We start from the raw sequence: 19,658 nt of genomic DNA on the forward strand, positions 1-19,658 counted from the left end.
TATTTTTGCACTGAATTAAGTAATGGATGGCTAAATTACTTCCATGGTCCATGTCGGGACGAATAATTATCCAGCGCGGCTATTGATTACAGGGCTAATTTAGCATGACATATTACATGTAATACAGCTCGATTCAATTCTGAATATCCTCGCTACCTTGTTCAATTCTATTTAGGGACGCAGCAGCACCGTGCTGTTTTGCTAAGGGGAAGCCTGAATGAATAATTCCCTTAGGTAAGGAACGTAACGTACCGCTTGTTCAAAATAAGATTTCCATTGATTAACTGCCATTGCTGCAGGAGCGGCTTGATATTCTTTCAAAATCATCATGTTCCGCGTACTGGAAGGATTATCGGAGCCTCGCGGAGGGTCTGAGGTTAGCGCTCTAATAGGATCACGCTCAAGTTCGTCTGGCTTCGGGGAAGCTTCATTAAGTAAGCAAGGTCACAGAGGTGCAGAGCAGCGAGACTGAATCGCCATCATCCTCTCCATGTTTAATATGTGTAACTTGTCGTTCTCTCTTCAAGATTCTCTCTGGAGCCAAGTTGGTGAATTGGTGACCAGCTTTGCTAGTCTTTTTAGCAGGGTGATACCCGCTTTATCACGACCCACAATGAGCAGGGAAAATCAAAGGTTTGTGGGGTGTTTTGTGTGATCCTTGAGTGGTATTGCTGGGTTTGAGAAAGAGTTGGAGTGCATGCCTACACAGCGCTGTCAACAAAGAACCCCATCTTAGTCTGACAGTCAATCACGCCCGTGCCTGCCAGGAGATAGAGGAGACGCTATTATGTGCCGTGTGATGCGGGGAGAACATGAAAAGGTATCTTAAAGCGTCAAGTGGAGTGTGCAAATGAAAACGTCTAAGCGAAAATCGAATCTGATGGGCAGTCCAAGTCTCTGTGTAGATTTCTTGATATGACGCTATAACGCTGTCTGCTGTTTTCTGTTCGATTTCTGCTTCAGTTGTTGCCTTCGCTGTTTTTTTACTTACTGACTTAACAGTGGATTTGAAGACGCATAATGACTCAGGCCTGTCTTATACATTTATTTAAATTTGTATATATATTTTTTAAAGGGATAGGCCTAGTTTGCCCACAAATAAATTCTCTGTCATCATTTATTCACTCTCATCTCGTTTAAGACCTGACTCTTTATTCTGTGCAACACACAAGAAGATATTTTGAGAAATGTCTCATACACTGGTAGTCAATGGGGGTCAATGTTGTTTGGTTAATCAAAATATCTTGTTTTGTGTTCTGCACAAGACAGACAGTCATACAGGTTTGAAATGACGTTTTCATTTTTAGGTAAACTATCCCTTTAAAAGACGCAAGGCACCGCGAGGTATTACCATCACTATGCCGTGGTATATTTACATTGTATTGTATTTACATTTGTTCTGCATTCGCAGACTCTGAGAGACGGGCATTTGCCGCGTTTTTAAATATGCTGCCATTTACTTTCACTATCATCAATATTTCTGCATGCCTCACATAATAGGCCACGTAAACACAGCGCCGGCTTTGTTGTGCTGAGAAAACAGAGTGTCTAATGACATCACTCCAGATCGCTGCGAACGGTTTTGAAGTCCCTCAGCGTTGCGTTGGTCGTGGCATTCAAGGCGTGCGTTCCTTTGTGACTCCGACTTGAACGAGTCATAGATCATATGCCATTTATTGCATCAGAAACATAAAATATTTCTGCGTAGAGAAAGTATGCCATGTACTTTTAAACTGTGGTGTTTTATCAATTTTGGAGCTGTGGCACCGTAATTGATGCAGAAAAGTGCGTAGACATGATGGATTTCGTTTGGCGGCAGATACAGTGTGGGGTGCGATCATTTAAAAAAATAACCCTGTGGCATTATCTAGTTTTTGTGACTTTGACTAAGCGTCGGAACAAGCGAGATGCCAAAGCAGAGGCTCCTATTAATGTTTCCCTAGAGCGAGAGCTTTCGGCTTCAGGGACGGCCGTGTTTCTGATTGATTCCTCTCATTAGCTGCATGGATACACCCTCACGCACTCCAGTTTCCCAGCATGCTCACTTCCATCCTGTTAACTCACGCTGAGGGTTGTGTGGAGAAGCATCTCTTAAGTTGGCACATATTAACATGTTCCTTTAAAAGCTTGGAACTGTAGCAATCAGCTCATGTCTGGTATTAATGAATGTGTTTCAGTAAAGCGCGGGGATCCCTGTCTGAAGATCCGGGTCTGGGTTACACTAATGGCCTGAAAGATGTTAGAGAGTATGGGACAGGCCTCATTGTCACCAATGTTCCTCCGGAGCCAATGTGATCGACTTCAGGACTTCTCCTTAGGGTAATTGTGACTGGCGAATGACAGCGAATCCACGCCTTCCTATTACTGAGCAATGGAGGTAAACCAAGCTTGTGATAGGTTAATTGATCGAATAATAATAAAATGGCATTTTAAGATAACTTCACACTTGATCTAATGGGAAAAAATGGTTGTGCATCATTTTTCACCAATTTTTCCAGACGAAGGATAATCGTCATGAATTAGCATGTGGCACATATTGCCGTGCCTTGTCAACAATGCTAACATACCAGCAAGCCTAAATGGAATTGCAAAATATTTCTAGTAGATAATTAATGTTAAATGCAATTATGATTGATATGAAATTGCAATCCTTTTTTGTTCAATTTGGAGAATTCATTTGATCTCGGATGAATTGAGGCAGCTTGAAAAGCAGTGAGAGGGGGAAAAAGAGGAGAATGGGAGAAATCAAGAGAAGGGATAATAAACATGAAATGTGTTATTTCTACAGCGCAGGCAGTTGTTATTGTAGTTCTCAAGGAAGCGTGTAATGAACTGAGAGAATATGGCATTTCTAATCCTCTTCTGTGGCACAAGGAGCAGAAGTGTAAGGAACCCATAAGGTCTCAATGCATGAGACGTCTTGAGGTGGATATGACAGCAAGTTTTGATATTGTCAAACCTCACACTTGTATAAAAGTAACATCAACCTGTGCAAACATTCTGCTTGAATTATCTGCGGCTTAATGAGTCATTGTGGGGTTTTATTGACAATCTCATCTTTATCTCAATAGTAGGTTTATGGATCTCAAACTCATAATTGCTTTTCTAGTGGGTCATGAGTTGACATGAACAACTGCCTTTGAGATGAATAACATGTTCATAAATCAGGTGTTACAGACCTCCTTGGTGTCCTATTCAAGGGTCAATATTTGGAATTAACGCTGATCCCCATGCAACAAAAAATTTCAGCATCAGTCGGTCATGGTAAAAGGCTCAATATTGCCGAAATAGTTGGCACTGTCTTCATCTGTTGGCCACTTTCATTGGTGTTGCTTGGCAACACAGTCTTAAAAGCTACCCTGTGTATCATCGTTTTACAAAAAGCGGGATGGTGTTAGTATTTGGAGAGCGCACATTTTTAAATCACGGGGGTCCCATTTGAAGTCTCTTTTAATGTGCTGTTATCATAATGCAATCCCAGACAATATTGGCTAAAATGTGTTTGTAGTGTTTGTAGCTTATGGCTTGTTATGAAAGAACATGGATGTCATGACCCGTTAATGTGGAATCTGGTCTGGTGCACGTGCCAGCCGGACATGCGAGAAATTGCCTTTTTGTCTGAATGTAAGATGCGTGTGAATAGCTCGTTAGCCCATCCATTGATTGTACTTCTCAGCTGTCTCTGTGATTCTTTTTGTGAATACAGGGGCTGAAAGACAAAGAGATCGATCAATGATCAAGAAAGTAATGATCCATGCAGGAATCCGAGTGCCAGCTGGCTTAAAAGGCTCTCTATGCAATACAATGTTGTCCTCATTTACACTTCACATTTCTTCCCTTACATAAGCTCTGTTTCCATCCAAAGTGGGGTATTAAAGTTATGTGCACAATTAGAATGGCGCGTCAAACATTTGCGAATAAAGCAGCGTTTCCAACCAATGAGCAGAAGAAAACAAATTCGTCACTTCCTGATAAACTGGCGCTAAATATCCGTAATAAAATCAGGTGAAGCCACTGCATTTAATCCTTTTCGTTTATAATCGCCTCGGAGCGTGCAGACGAAACACTATCTGTTATTTTGCTTACGGAGGTGGATTCCTGCTGTTTGAAATCACAGTCAAGTAAGACCATTCTGTAAAGTAATATTACAGAACCACGAAGATGACAGATTGAATGAACACGACGGATGAACATCCAAAACCGCATTCAGATGCTGTGCAATGAGATCTGTACTCTGGTTAGTTCAGTTATGCCGTCTACGTTCAAAGTCACGTGACTTTGTTGATGCACATCTACGGATTTATTCAGTTAAAGTGTTTCCATCGTCGTAAATGCGCATGTTTTCTTATCGGATAAGTTTTCTAATGCCCTTTTTTAAATTATTGCACATCTTGGTGTTTCCATCTAGCGTTTTTTATACGATATACAAAAATGCGCATAAAAATAAGTGGATGGAAACATAGCTATAGCGATTAGATTTAATGAGCTAGAATAAATTTAAGGTTATTTATATATTCATATTTTCACGTTTGACCTCAATTAAAATAGTTATTAATAGCAAGAACAAACGGTGTCTACAAATTCAAAGACTGTGCTTATATTTATCCAAGTAACTATTGTTTTAAAGGTTATTTTCTGTGGTTTGTTAACCTGGTCTTGATCGTTAATGTTAACTGGCTTTAAAGGATTACAGCTGTGTGATGCCTCGCTCTTATTTCCAGAGACAAACTTGCATAGACTGAAACTGTATTTTGTACTTGTATTTTGAGTTTTTCTTCCTTTTGTAGATCACACTAGTGTTGTTTTGTTGACATTTCTCCCCCTGCGTGATTAATAATGGAAATGAGATCAAAAGAAATGAGTTTTTTATTTGAGGTTAGGTTGAGGTTGGAGACACATTTTGCAGTCCAGATCCCATCAGGGTGAGCTCGCACAGAATCAAGTTTTATAATTATCCAAACCGCAGGGTGTCATTGAGAATTATAAATGATTGTTGTCATTTTACTTTATACTGCAGCGGTGGCCTATAGCAAGTGCAAACATGTCGTTTTTAATAGGGCAATAACTCAATAGTCCTGCTGGGTTCCGCTCATAAACAAACAGAACTATGGGATGTTTAATTTCCCCACAATGAGACTTCCTTAAGCGAAAACATCAATGCCGTCTGTAATTTCCCTGCGATATTAAACCTTTTCAGGCCCCGTGGAATTGAATTTCACCAAGGGTGTTGGTAACGTATTCAAAAGTAATTTGTTTGACATAGCGAAGATATCATTGTTAGATCGTTTCTATGGGTTTGTGAATAGCAAGCAGTGAGCTTTTCTGACTACTTTTAACAAGTTATTCATCTCCAAATTGCCCGATATGCAATGAGAAACACTGTAATTGTATATAGCCTTGGAGTTTTTTATTCGTGCAAGATCTTCTCATTTTTTTGTCTTGATAATTTCAGACATCTTACGGACTCGTTTCATGCTTAATGTACAGGGTTTTAATACAGCTAGCTAGAAATGAACTTTGTGTTTAACTTTTATTTGTCTTTTTTTTCTGGTCATTGTAATCACATCATTTTTTGGGTCTCTGAATAGCACTTCTGCTAGCGTGCCGTTTCTTTTAATGCAGTGCTAGGAACACGGTGACCTTGTCTGTGAACTTCAGAAGCAACTCAACCTGTGATGCGACAGAAAAGGGAGGGCAAAGACCGGTGGACTCCTGCCTGTCTGAAGAACGCTGGCGCAGACTTGGAGTTATAATTTAGCTTTGTGTTTGACTGATAGCCGGCCCCTAAAAGGCCCGTCTGCACTGCTGAAAGCATTGCTGATGTACGAGCATGTCTGGCTGACAAATCCTCAGTGTCAGTCAGCGGCTGACAAGCATTCATCATGTTTGTAATTTTTGGGGTTGTGAGTCGATGCTGGATCTCAAATGGAGCAAATACAACGTGATTCTGTGCAGCTGATTCGGCTGACTTAGATTTGAACCATTAGATTTTATATTAGCAGTCTAGTACTGATTTCAATAAATAGTTTGCGTATAAATGAATTCTGTCATTTACTTATCTTGATGTTGTTCCAAACCCATATAATTGATTTCTGTGAAACACATTTTTACACCACCATTACTAAATTCTGCCATGACACTTTTGTGTACTTTTTATTATGCAGATTACAAATGCATATATTGCGCACCCCACTGCAAAAATATTGTCACATAGGTTTGGAACAGTGATGGGGCGGAGTATATTGATTTTAATTTCTTATTTAATTATCAGTTCTAACAAAGATCATATTACGCTTTTTGAATTCACCATAAACAAACTTGATCAGTAAGCATCCTCACTCCAAAAAGAAAAAACGAACGCTGACATTTATTTCGTTTTTATATCACCGTAAGCACATTGGTCTCCTTGACCAACGTGCTTATTGTAGAACAAACATCACAGTCAATATAAAAATGGCTTTTATCTTTTTACACTCAAAGCAAGAAGGACGCTATGCTTTTAAATCATGTTTATGCTAAAAATACTGAGATAGTATGTCCACAAATTTGCATGTGAGGCTGGAATCATGGCTCTATTCTCCAGGGATCTCTCGAAGTAACATTCAAAAGTGTTTTTTTCTGTTGTTTCTGTTGTAAGATTCAGGAGTAGGCACTTACCCTGTCATGGTCAACCTTGAACAATTTATGTCTGAGAGATGCTTTTAAAGTGGCTGCATTCAGCAACATCCAGTCCTGATAGTAATATAATCAAATATAATATATATATAGATTCTTTAAGATGCACATTTGTGTTTTATTCAGCAAATGTGTGGTCTTGAATCTTTCGTACTGTAGTAATTCACACTTGTTTACTGCCTGGCTACTGCACAGAAGATGCCTGTTACATTTCTGGATAGAATATATCACAATTTCAGCCATGAAAAGACACATCTGCTCTTAAATAGAAAAACGACAGATTTCATCAAAGTTCACATCATTATCACCGTAATCTATTCTACTAGATTTCCTTCTTGACAAACAGTTGGTCACCCTAACGTGCCTATGGTTGTCGTACAGCACAGACGGTATTGCTTGGGACCAGGAGGTCTGTTCCCACTACTCTTTAGACATTTAACAGTCAGTTATAAGAAACAACACCTTCCCGATGTCTTAATATCATCTGTCCTCGGCGAATGACCTAGAAATATCGCACCGCAAAATTTAGCAGCGAGTCTCTCCCTCTGGTTCCCACTGTTCCGTTGCCACTTGCCACGTCTGACAGCTCATGATGAAGGGTTATAGAGCTAGTTATAGATGTACAGACATTCCTTCCTTTTGAATTTCATGTCTGTGTCAAGGCAAAAACAGAAAGGGCAAGTTAGAACGGTTCTCCGCTCCTGCCTGGTCAGTTGTTTGTAGTTATTGTGGGCAGCTTAAAAGGCGTTGTCCGACACATTTATGACCGTGGCTTGAACCTCAACAGCTGGCATCCCTTTACCAGAAATCCAAAGCCTTGTAAAGGGAGACTGTTGGCTGGTCTCAGACACGAGAGCCATTTTAGATGGATATCGGCTCAGATTTCCATAAGAGAAGTGGTTCCTCATGAAGCCGTATATCAGAAAGCAAGTGACTGAGAGCACAACGAAAAGCACACCAAAAGCAGCAATCAGTGCCACGTCCCACCTCTCCAAGTCTGGTATGGCTTGTTCTAATCCTTTAGTTATGACTGTGACGCACCTGGTGTCATGTTTATAGTGGATGTTGTGAATGTCCACGCACACTTTGTATTCTGTAGCGGGGCTGAGATGTGTAAGGTTATACGTGGTCACGTCAGATGGCACCCGAGCTGTGAATGCCACCGTTGGATAGTTTGCACTGGGCATTGTGTACCACTTAATGTTTGGTGCCAGGCTGCCATGAGTGGCTTCCCAAGAAATCAACACAGAGTTGGTTTGTACAGATTGGATGTTGACATCCAGCGAGTCATTAACAGGCTGTGGGAAGTATCCATTCACCTCCACCGAGACAGATTTTAGGTCTGCCCCGACAAGATTGTGTGCCACGCAGGTGTACAATCCAGCCTCCTTTTTAGTGATGTCATAAATATCGAGGGTGCCTTCAGGGTGCATGTAGAATCTGTCCATGACCGCATTTGGGATGACTTTTCTCCCAGATGGAGTCACCCAGTAAATGTCGGGCTCAGGTTCAGCAAAGGCACGGCAGTGGAGAGACAAAGATCTGCCGCTGTCCATGCTGATTTGTGTGGGGAGGCTTTCGGAAGAGATGAGAGGCAGACAGATCTCCATCATCTCTCTGAAGTGAACTTGCCGTACATGCTGACCTTCATACTCTGGGGGTTCCACGCAGAACAGCGAGTCAGGCTCCATAAAACGGATGTTAGTCTTGTTCATGTTCATCCACCGCACGACGCAGTCACAACGAATAGGGTTAGAGTGCATGCTGACCTCTCGGAGATTTGGAAGGGACTCCACGGTGATCCTATGCAGAGCACTTAAAGCGTTTCCGTTCAGCATTAGAGTTTCCAGCCTTGGCAGCCTGTAGAACGCATTCGGATGGATGTAGGAAAGTTTAGGGTTGTTGGTGGCTTCAATTTTAGTCAGCTCTGGGAGGTTGTTGAGGGCAAAACTATCGATAGACACCAACTCAGGCATGCTGTTAATGCCCAGCTCTTTAAGATGGAGCATGTCTACAAAGTCGCCCCTTTGAATTCGTCCGATGGGGTTCTTGTTAAGGTCTAAAAACTTGAGGCTCTTAAGATGCCTGAGGGCACCGTGAGGAACCTTGGGAAATGCATTATCGTAGAATGAGATACTCTCCAGATTGTCAAGGCCCACCAGTGCATTATCTGGTATCTGTGACAAGTTCATTCTAGTAAGGACCAGGCTGCGTAGGTTCCTCAGAGGCTTAAAACTCATATTCTCTATAGACAGGATAGGATTTTCCCCAATCATTAGGATTTCCAAATTCGGTAGGGGCTCAAACCATTCACTGCTGATGCTTTGAAGCCGGTTGGAGTTGAGATGTAGTCTTAGCAAGCTCTGGAGGCCACGGAAAGCCTCCGGAGAAATAAAGGAAATCTGATTGTGATTTAGGTAGAGCTCCTGTAGGTTGGTCAGTTGAGACAGGCTGTTATCTGGTAGGGCACGTATCCAGTTTTCTTCCATGTGCAGGGACAAAAGTTGAGGGAGGCGGCCCATGTTGACATCGCTTATTGAGGACAGGTTGTTTTGTGAGAGATCAATCTCGGTGATATTGGGAAGGTAATCAAAAGGTTTCTCGATTTTAGCAATGTTGTTGGTCTGAAGTAAAATGACTTGTGTATCAGCAGGCAGTTTAATGGGCAGGTAAAAAAGTCCCTGGTCATTGCAGTCAACCGTGGGAGCCTCCATATAGACAGAGCTGGGGGAAAACCAGGGTCTGATTTCACATACGCAAAGTTTAGGACAGTCAAGTTTCTCTTCTGCAGCAAATACAAAGGTAGATACTGCAAGCCCTACTAGCAAATAATCCGCAAATGATATGTCCTTCATATTGGCACAGTTCCCAAGAGTAAGTAGTTGGTCCTTAAAGATTTTTTGCAAAAGCACTTAAAAAATAACCATTTGTAGCTGTGGGAATAACTATTGAATCCAACAGAGGGCCTTCCTTAGGCTCTGACTGATGTGCTGTCGACAGATGCAGTACCTGATGCCAAGTCTCTTTCAGATTGAAATTCTAAAGGCTAGACAGAAAAAGGTGAACAGGTCACCTTCAAACCTCAGGTGGTACTCGTTTCAGTTAAACGGAGGCAAGGCTGTTAATTTCCTGGAATACTCCGAGCATCATGTTCTGCCATCATTGATCTAGTCCACTTCTTCCTGAAGAAAATGGAGACAGATATGAAAAATATTAGCGTTTAATTACCAGAAAAATGCAAAGGCATCATTTAAGGCAAGACAGAGGTATGCTGACATTTGCAAAAGTCACAATAAAAGCACTCTGATGTCTGCTGACATTTTGTTCAGCGGTACATTGCACACTAAGCCTTTGACATATCAAGATGGGCGTGCTTCAACTTTTGGGATTCAAAAGCTGTAGTTCCCTAAAATGTGGAAATTACAAAGCTTAGTGAGTTTGATTTGTGCTAATATTGCTCCAACCTGCCAAGATGAAATGCTGTGTGTACACAAAAATATTCTGACTCCATGTACAAAGTAAATAAAATGTTTTGGAGCTGTAAACAAGATGTACTATGGTCTTGATATTAGGCATTTTAAATGGAGATGTGGATGGTTTTGTCTTAACAGCATTTCATAACATTTACACATTTTTATTTTTCCACTACATAGCATAACAAAGTTGCATCTAACAGAAACCGCATTCTGTGAGAACTCTTGTCATCACCAGGGTTACCAGAAAGGGAAGAATCGACACAGAGAAAACAAGCGAGACAGACAGACAGCATTCAATCAAACCATCATCCTTCTTCTTCAAGTTTAGTGCTTGGGTAGTGTCATGAAGTCAGGATACCACAAAGTCTACAGTACGCTTTACAGGTATGAAGAAACCCAGAGTTCAGGTTGAGGTAATGGTGTTTTTGGTTGAGGGGCTGTGATATCAGAACGTTAGATGTTAGCTATAAAGGACTATAAAGCAACATAAACCTGTGCTACATGATGCATTAGTTTGCTTGTAGATGCTGTAACTGTACCATTCCGTCAGAGAATTTTACACTAAACAAATTGTTACCAAACCATCATCTGTGTCTAACAGACACCATTTAATAGTTCGTATTGTCTATTTACTAAGGCTGTGTATTGGCAAGTGCCTCCCGATACGATACATATCACGATAGACGGGTCTCGATGCGATACACATTTGCCTTTTTTATTACTTTACAGATCATAAAGGCATTTGTTTTCAATAAAATTGATTTAAGACTTAAAATTCATTTTTATTCATAAACTTTAGGTTTAGGATAAGATTAGGGGTAGGTATAGGGCTTTAATATCTCAATAAGTTGCCATCATTTTAATAATTTTATAATGATTTACTGTTATTATTGCATAATGTTTAATGCACCACAATACTGAGGAGCAAATAGTAACGTTATCTGCCACTATTTATAAATAAAAAGCATCTACTTAATCCAAAGAAAATAGGCCCTACAGCTATTTTTGGTTAGTGTAAATAGCATATCGCTAAGAAATGCTGCTATTTTCACTTGGTGTAAACAGAATTTACTACTATTTACACTTAGTGCAAATAGCCGCTGCCTTAATCGTTTGTGTGGATAATGGGAGTTTTACATTTGTGAGTTGGTCACACACCATTGGCGTGCGGCTGCTGTTTCAGTGGTTGGAAAATGGATGCGTGACCATACCTTTCAGCCATAAATACAAGAAAATGCATCTAGGTTTCCTGACTGACACAAATGGCCTATTTTCCTGGCGTGTTAAATAGAGCAATGCTCTTTCTTGCTGGTAGAGCTGGTTCGCAAGTGCATTGCATATATGTTTGTCCTCTCATTGTGTTAATGTGCATTAAATGAAAACGCAGTGTATAATATACAGTATGTACTCTATATACATGTAGGAATATTTTCTGTTAGTGATCTAGAAAATTTGCTAGTACCCTTGACGTGTCCAAATGTTACACAAGATACAAACAGTGATTTCAATCAGAACTGGATTTAATGCAGTCAGGTACAGACAGATTTAAGGATGCTGAATCAAAGAGCTTTTTTTTCAAAAACAGTTCTTTGGTGGCAGTCCACATGCAATATACACTCACCTAAAGGATTATTAGGAACACCATACTAATACGGTGTTTGACCCCCTTTCGCCTTCAGAACTGCCTTAATTCTACGTGGCATTGATTCAACAAGGTGCTGAAAGCATTCTTTAGAAATGTTGGCCCATATTGATAGGATAGCATCTTGCAGTTGATGGAGATTTGTGGGATGCACATCCAGGGCACGAAGCTCCCGTTCCACCACATCCCAAAGATGTTCTATCGGGTTGAGATCTGGTGACTGTGGGGGCCATTCTAGTACAGTGAACTCATTGTCATGTTCAAGAAACCAATTTGAAATGATTCGAGCTTTGTGACATGGTGCATTATCCTGCTGGAAGTAGCCATTAGAGGATGGGTACATGGTGGTCATAAAGGGATGGACATGGTCAGAAACAATGCTCAGGTAGGCCGTGGCATTTAAACGATGCCCAATTGGCACTAAGGGGCCTAAAGTGTGCCAAGAAAACATCCCCCACACCATTACACCACCACCACCAGCCTGCACAGTGGTAACAAGTCATGATGGATCCATGTTCTCATTCTGTTTACGCCAAATTCTGACTCTACCATTTGAATGTCTCAACAGAAATCGAGACTCATCAGACCAGGCAACATTTTTCCAGTCTTCAACTGTCCAATTTTGGTGAGCTCGTGCAAATTGTAGCATCTTTTTCCTATTTGTAGTGGAGATGAGTGGTACCCGGTGGGGTCTTCTGCTGTTGTAGCCCATCTGCCTCAAGGTTGTGCGTGTTGTGGCTTCACAAATGCTTTGCTGCATACCTCGGTTGTAACGAGTGGTTATTTCAGTCAAAGTTGCTCTTCTATCAGCTTGAATCAGTCGGCCCATTCTCCTCTGACCTCTAGCATCAACAAGGCATTTTCGCCCACAGGACTGCCGCATACTGGATGTTTTTCCCTTTTCACACCATTCTTTGTAAACCCTAGAAATGGTTGTGCGTGAAAATCCCAGTAACTGAGCAGATTGTGAAATACTCAGACCGGCCCGTCTGGCACCAACAACCATGCCACGCTCAAAATTGCTTAAATCACCTTTCTTTCCCATTCTGACATTCAGTTTGGAGTTCAGGAGATTGTCTTGACCAGGACCACACCCCTAAATGCATTGAAGCAACTGCCATGTGATTGGTTGATTAGATAATTGCATTAATGAGAAATTGAACAGGTGTTCCTAATAATCCTTTAGGTGAGTGTATGTGTAAGTTTTAGCACTGCAGTAGCATTAGCATCGCTGGCTGTTTTTGTCAAATTGTCCTGTCAGTCTAGGCTTTTTTATGCAGGCCAGAGTTTTGTTTAGTGATTTCACATGGTGAATAAATTGGACCATTTACCAATGCACAATAAACACACAGCTCAATGGGGCATGAATAATTTGGCACCTCTGTCAGTGTATTACATCAGGGTCCCACAGACAACAGCATCATCTGCAACTGTTAAGGTTATTTTGGTATATCTTTAGCAATACTTATTTAGATTCGAATTGAGCTAAAACTGCAGTTGTGCTTGTGACAACCATATTTACATATGTGAAAACAAATAAAAACAATCTCCACCTTGGAAATAACTTGGCTTTCCTACAATCCCTTAGATTGCCCTAGAATCTAAAAAGACATTATTTACCATTGCACAATGGTAAATTATGTCGTTTTAGTGTGTGTAATGACTGGCTCATGATAGTGTTCTGGAGGCTGTTTCCGTAAAAGCTCTCCCAGGAGAGAAGCACTAATACGACTAAAACCGTATTAACCTCGCTGACTCTGTTACGGCAATAAAGGTGTGCACCCATTAAAAACTCCAGTCAAAGACAAATGAAGGAAATTAGACTTAACCCAGTTAAGTGTAGGTGAGAATGTACAAACCTAAAGCCTTGGAACAATACTGTGGCTCATAGAGCTTAAGTGGCAATAACTTGCATGGTGCGACGTGCTCTCGGAGACAGAGAGAAATGCAACTAATACCAGAGAAAATGGAATTTCAAGATGGATGCCTCTAATCACCATTCTGATGTACTGCAGAGTCAGTGAATGAAATTAGAAGGAGGGGGAGCGCGAGTATCATCCCCCGTGCAGTTATTTGCGAGACCTGATATCGGAGTTTGCTTCGTCCTCATTGGCCTTTTGAAATATAGGGGCATGTTTGAATAAATGTGTTCGGTAGGCAGGAGGCCGGCTGACCCTGGGAAGTAACTCAGGCTGAACGGTGACAGCCTGGCTCCTGTGTTTGCTTTGGGCCGAGCCGTTTGAGATGGGACGTAAATCTTGGGATGGGGACTGATTACTGAGCTTGAGATGCTCTTCAAGACGATGTAGCAAACAGGGGTGTTGCAATATACCAGAATTGACAATAATTGTGATGCTAATAATTGTGAATATTGATATCGTGTTAACACTGCACATAGTACAGTAGGTGGCAGATTTTTTTTCACCCATTTAACTTTTTGCCTTATGAGCTACAATTGTCACAAACTTTCTCTTTGCCTTTCTGCGTACATTTGTGAGTGTGATTTATTGGCCCCGAAAAGAGAAGACGGAATAGATTTCACAATAATATTAATGCTGTGAATTACTTGATTTTTGTGTAGTGAAAATCTGATAGTGTGACAGCCCTAGTAGCAACTCGATGCAAACTGTGCAATAGCAATTTTGTTGTTGGCTTGTTTAAATTGTCATGTCGTCTTCATTCATCTTTAATAAGGGACAACCCCAGCACCAGTAAATTCTCTGTACTTTCTAGGTAAATAGCAAAACCTATGAAAAAATAAAAGGTTTATTTAAATTACATATATATTTTAAAAATACCTGTTTGAGCTATAGGTTTTCATCTCTAGTTTAACTCATGCCATACAGATCACATGTAACTAGAAAACAGGCCATAGGTGAAATTGCTTTCTGTACCTCAAGAAATATCCCTTTGTGTTATGGAGATTTTTCAAAGGGACTTTGGTTGAAATGGATGTGAAGAATTGAGAATCTCTTTCTCACTCATTCACACACAACTGTCTACCGAAAATCAGCCCTTCTTGTACACCCAAGCTCTTACCTTCTCTTTGTGTTTCACTGCTACTCTATTTCCTTTTTCCAAGTGCTCAATAAGCTGTTCTATCAGGCCCGGAAAAGATGCTCAGGGCCTAGCTGCCAGACGGATTGCATAAGCCTCTCAGTAGGTGGTGTAGTCCGATTTGCCACTCCTCCCTGCCCTTTACTTCATTGATTTGCCATTACACTATTTCCAAGGTAAGGGAAGAGTCCATTAAACAGGCTTTGCTATGCAATGTGTGTGCATAATGAAGTTTCTTGTGCAACGCTTCCCTTTGCATCTGCTCCTGTGTGCACAAATCAGCATCGAGTCGCTGGCTAATACAGAATCGATGTTCCAAGTTAACCAGTGGACCTCACAGGTTTAAGATTTCCGGTCGTCGTCCTGTGTTCGCTTCAAAGCATTTGACTGTACACACAATTTTTAAGATCATAGTTATTCACTAGTTGGTGTCGATTTGCTTCTCAAACAATCATAATCTAATATTAAACATTTTAATTTGTCTAATTGTCAAGTAATCGTTCACCCAAAAATAAAATATTTATTTATTTATCCTTACATGGTTCAAAACCTGTATATGACGCTGTAAGTAAAACACAAAAGATATTTTGAAAAACTTCTCGGTGGTACTGTGCTCATACAATGGAAGTCAATGAGGTCCAATGTTATTTGGTTACCAGCGTTCTTCAGTAGTCATACAGGTGAGGGTGAGTAAAGGATCTTTTGTTTTCATTTTCCTTTTTGAGATACACAACACACCACAGTCTTTGAAGTGTAAATGTAACTAGTTATATTATGAATTACAATTTAGTTTTTAAGGGAATATTATCAAGTCAGTTACCTAGATATCAGCATTGTTCATAAAAAAATTACCTTCAGTGATCAACAGTTTTTTAAAGTATACATTTTATATAATGAAACAACAATAAAAAAACACTTTTAGGCTGCAATTATCTGTGGAACAATGTTTGAATGGAGTCTGTATCTTAAGTTGTTCCGCTGAATTGGGTAAATTAACCTAATTACAGAATATTGTAGAGAAGATGCAACTACAGTAAAAAGCACTGCTGTTCTTTTTGAGTCCGAGTTGAAGCAACCCTCCAGGGGCAAATGAAATGAAGTATGGAATTGTGTTTTGAGCATATGGACATTAATTAAATATGCAAGAGGTCAACAGGCCAGGAAAGCGCAAACAATACATTTTTACAGAATGTATTTGCCACTATGGTGCATTCACTTCGGAGATCTGACTGCTTGCAAGAGCATTCTGACTCGTGTTCCTTAAAGCTGATCCTGAAAACACATCGCTCATTCAGTGACATGCACGTAACGTAGCTGTTTGCTCTAAGATACATATCTTGGCCTCAGGGTAGGATACTATATACAACGGGCAAGATGATTAAAGAGCATCACTAACAAGCAACTCACTTCTACACTATATATGAAGAACCTAATTATTCAAACCAATCAAATCCCCCTGGGTATCTGAACAGCGTTTCACTATAATTGGGACTGATTGATTGAAGGTTGGTTTCCAACAGCAAGTCGATCTATAGGTGTAGCACTGCGTGATATATAGTGTTCTCTGCCTTCACTTTTTTTGCATAGTGAGTTCCCAGTTCTCCCAGTATGGTCTCTATGCAGTCCTGGATGCCTCCACTACAGGTATCGGTCTAATCTGAGAACAGATGGACTGCACAGCAGTGTTTCTCAGATGGTTCTGCTCTGTTTACTCCTGAAAGCACAGATAGCATATGCTGCTATCGTAATCTCTTTACTAATGTCTAAATTTTGAGTCGAGGCATTTCAAACATTACGAGAGCGCAAGTGATGTGACCTTTTCCTTAGACTGGGAGTAGTGAGAAGTCATTAAAGATTAGGGTTTTTATATTAGAAACGGCGAGTGCAGCTATGGACAAAAGCAAAAAGTACAACTACTGTGTGTATATATATATATGTGATGTGTATATTATTTATACACTGTATATTATAGACATGTGTGTGTATGCATGTATACTGTATGGGTAGTTGACAAATATACTGTGCATGTGTCCTATGGTGTGACATGCTTTGTCAACTACCCATAAATGTATGTATGCATGCATAATATAAAATAGTGTGTGTGCCTTTTGTGTCTAAATATGGTGAAACCATCACAATCTCGAGTATATAATTTCCCTATATAATGCCCTTTGTTGTTTTACTCGCATTCTGATATTTCGACAATCCAGATCTGCAAACTTGAATATCAGACATGCCCACCACTGCTTTGCACTACAAGCTGTTTATAGCTTGAAACGAAGCTATTTTTCAGCCAGTTGTCATACAAAGAGGTACTGAAATCAGTTAGACACTCCAGCGTATTCACACAAGCGGCATCTGAAAGCTCCTTAATATTGAGGGGTTTTACTTATTGTCTGTTAATTAGTGAAGCTATCAAATGGCCCATGTGATTACATCTGTGATTAAGAATTGCCCACTCAGGTCTGTGTTTGGGGAGTTATCACAAAAGGGACTCCAAGGACGAAAACTATCGAGAGCAGTTTGTCTGCTTTTAGTGGAGAAGCATCTCTAAATGATCTCTCTGGTTAATTTGTGCGTGTGATGGTGTATAGAGGATCTTAGGCAGTATCTCTTTTAATTTACCATATCCTGCATGCAATCCTTCACACGTAAAACCTAATACAGAATGCGTTGCAATTTATTAGTGTACTTGCTTTTTAGAAAGTAAAATACTCCTCTGCTGCAGTGTGATGTGTACAAAGAGATGTGGGAGGTCAAACACACTGGTTGCATGATTAACAGCTCGGGTAAAAGTCGCATCATTTGCGTAATAGGTGTTGTGTTGTGGATGTTTTAAATTAGACCGAAGCAATGGATGCAGATCAGACGAATGGATGGGAATCACAATGCCTCCATTCAAGGCGATATACATTAATTTAACGACACTTACACTGGACGCTCAAGGCGACTGCCTTTGAAATGCAGGTGCTATAGGGGTGCTGTAAGACGTCTTGGACGGCAACAGGGTGAGTTAAGGCAGATCGAGAACAGCCAGATGCAAGACTGCCTGTGGCTATCCGTCCAGGACGTGCCTTGTGTCCAAAAAATACGCATGCCAAGCTGGAGCACAGATTTCCTGTTGCTCATGCGCACGTCTTCGTCCTCCGACCGCAGCATCAGCAACAAGACATCTTCACGTGCTTATTTATTACGTGCATCATTGCGTGTTAACATTTTCCGTCCCTTTCTGATCCTGCGTGATCGTTTTGCAGCGTAAAAAGCACTCTGACGCACATTCTCGCAACTTCAATGTGGATGGTCATGCAGTAAATCCACCTAAACAGTCATTTATGAATAACATCGATAAGGTTAATGTGTGATAAATGCTTCAACTTACCGTTTCAACGTGAGTCATTCCGGTTAATAAAGCAACGCGTATTCCCTTCATCTATAGCGCAATGCTCCACGGAGCGGGAAGCGCGCGACACGCAAATGGAAAGACAGGCGCGTCGTCTTCCTTTAACGCAGATGGAGAAATAACAACGTCGTAACGCTTAAGATTTTGCCACGTCTGAGGCAAAATCCACCAGGTTAGAGCCGTCGAATAGGTTTTAAAGTCCTCCCGCAATGACAGACCTCCTCCTACCTCTGCGTTCAGAGGCGCATCTGCAGCCGCTCGCTCGGTTGTCACATTGACATGCCGCTGTCTGCCCAGCGGTCATTAATATAGGAACAGCCCACCGGTCTCCTGAGAACAGCCAATAGCAGCGGGGTGGAGAGAGATTCTCGCACCCGATTGGCTAATCAGCAGCGTCAGTCAAAAAAGGACCGTTAGAGAAGCGGGTAGATGCAGAAGCCAATAGATATATAACGTTTATATTAATTTACGCTCACCGTGTATTTTAGAGCTTGTGTATGTTACTATATGTTAATATATTAATCTTTTTTGTATTTTCAATATAAACTCAGACAATATAAATATAAAATAAAATGCAAATGTTTAGTCATGTCACTATTTTAAAAACTAACCATGTTCTTGCTTTGGTTGACTAGTTTAACTACAGTATTTCTGGTATTACTAAAAACGTACCATATGATTTTACTGCAGTAACTATAGTTTAACCATGATATTAGTCAAACTGTGGTAATACAAATGCCATGGTTAATTTATTTTTCTCCCTAAAGGTAGCCATATTTTAACAAATTTACCACTCTTTTTCTATTGTAGCCATAATATCATAAGCCAAAATGTACCATAATAAAACGATGGTATTTTTTTCTGAAGGGAAAATACAAGCTTTTTTGTTGTGCGAGCTGACCCTGTTTTTAGGGATGACTTCACTGTGAAGGTGGTTCCCTCAAACGGTCCGTCTTGCTTTACAGCCCATACCCAGGCCCTTTACAGTCTCACCCTTGGGACTGAACGCACCTTGAGAAAACAGGGGGTATAACTTATAATAAAACTCCCAACAGAGCCGGGCATCGGTCCACTTTTTCACATCTGGCATAAGGAGAATACTGTGCCAAGAAAAATGTGCATGGACTATACACAATCATAAATCTGGGGTTTAGTTGATGTCAGCAAGTACCGGGTTTATCATCAGTCCGTGGCCTTGTTTACGAAAAATTTGGAAGAACATTCTGAATTTGTGAGGCTGTTTCACTGTGGCCTTTCGTAGCATCTGTTTTTTGACAGACAGTGCCTTGGAGGACAGTGCAATTTATTGACTGGGGTTTTTCAGTCATACATATTTTTACAAGAATTCTAGAGATACACTCTTCTGGTCTTTGACGAAACATTTAAAACCCATAAAGTCATGTGTAAG

The 19,658-nt window shown here is 40.6% G+C and overlaps 1 protein-coding gene across 1 annotated transcript; it reads right to left on the reverse strand.

Annotated features, from left to right (window-relative positions):
* Positions 1-4,898: 4,898 nt before the first annotated feature.
* LOC130548059 (leucine-rich repeat neuronal protein 3) lies at positions 4,899-18,536 on the reverse strand. The gene is made up of 2 exons (XM_057324511.1): positions 18,230-18,536; positions 4,899-9,857 (listed from the first exon to the last, which is right to left on the reverse strand). The coding sequence occupies exon 2, from the start codon at positions 9,528-9,530 to the stop codon at positions 7,413-7,415; it is 2,118 nt and encodes a 705-aa protein (XP_057180494.1). The 5' UTR covers positions 9,531-9,857; positions 18,230-18,536; the 3' UTR covers positions 4,899-7,412.
* Between the last annotated feature and the right edge of the window lie 1,122 nt (positions 18,537-19,658).

The sequence above is a fragment of the Triplophysa rosa genome, linkage group LG24 (genome assembly GCF_024868665.1).
Source record: "Triplophysa rosa linkage group LG24, Trosa_1v2, whole genome shotgun sequence".
Classification (NCBI taxonomy): domain Eukaryota; kingdom Metazoa; phylum Chordata; class Actinopteri; order Cypriniformes; family Nemacheilidae; genus Triplophysa; species Triplophysa rosa.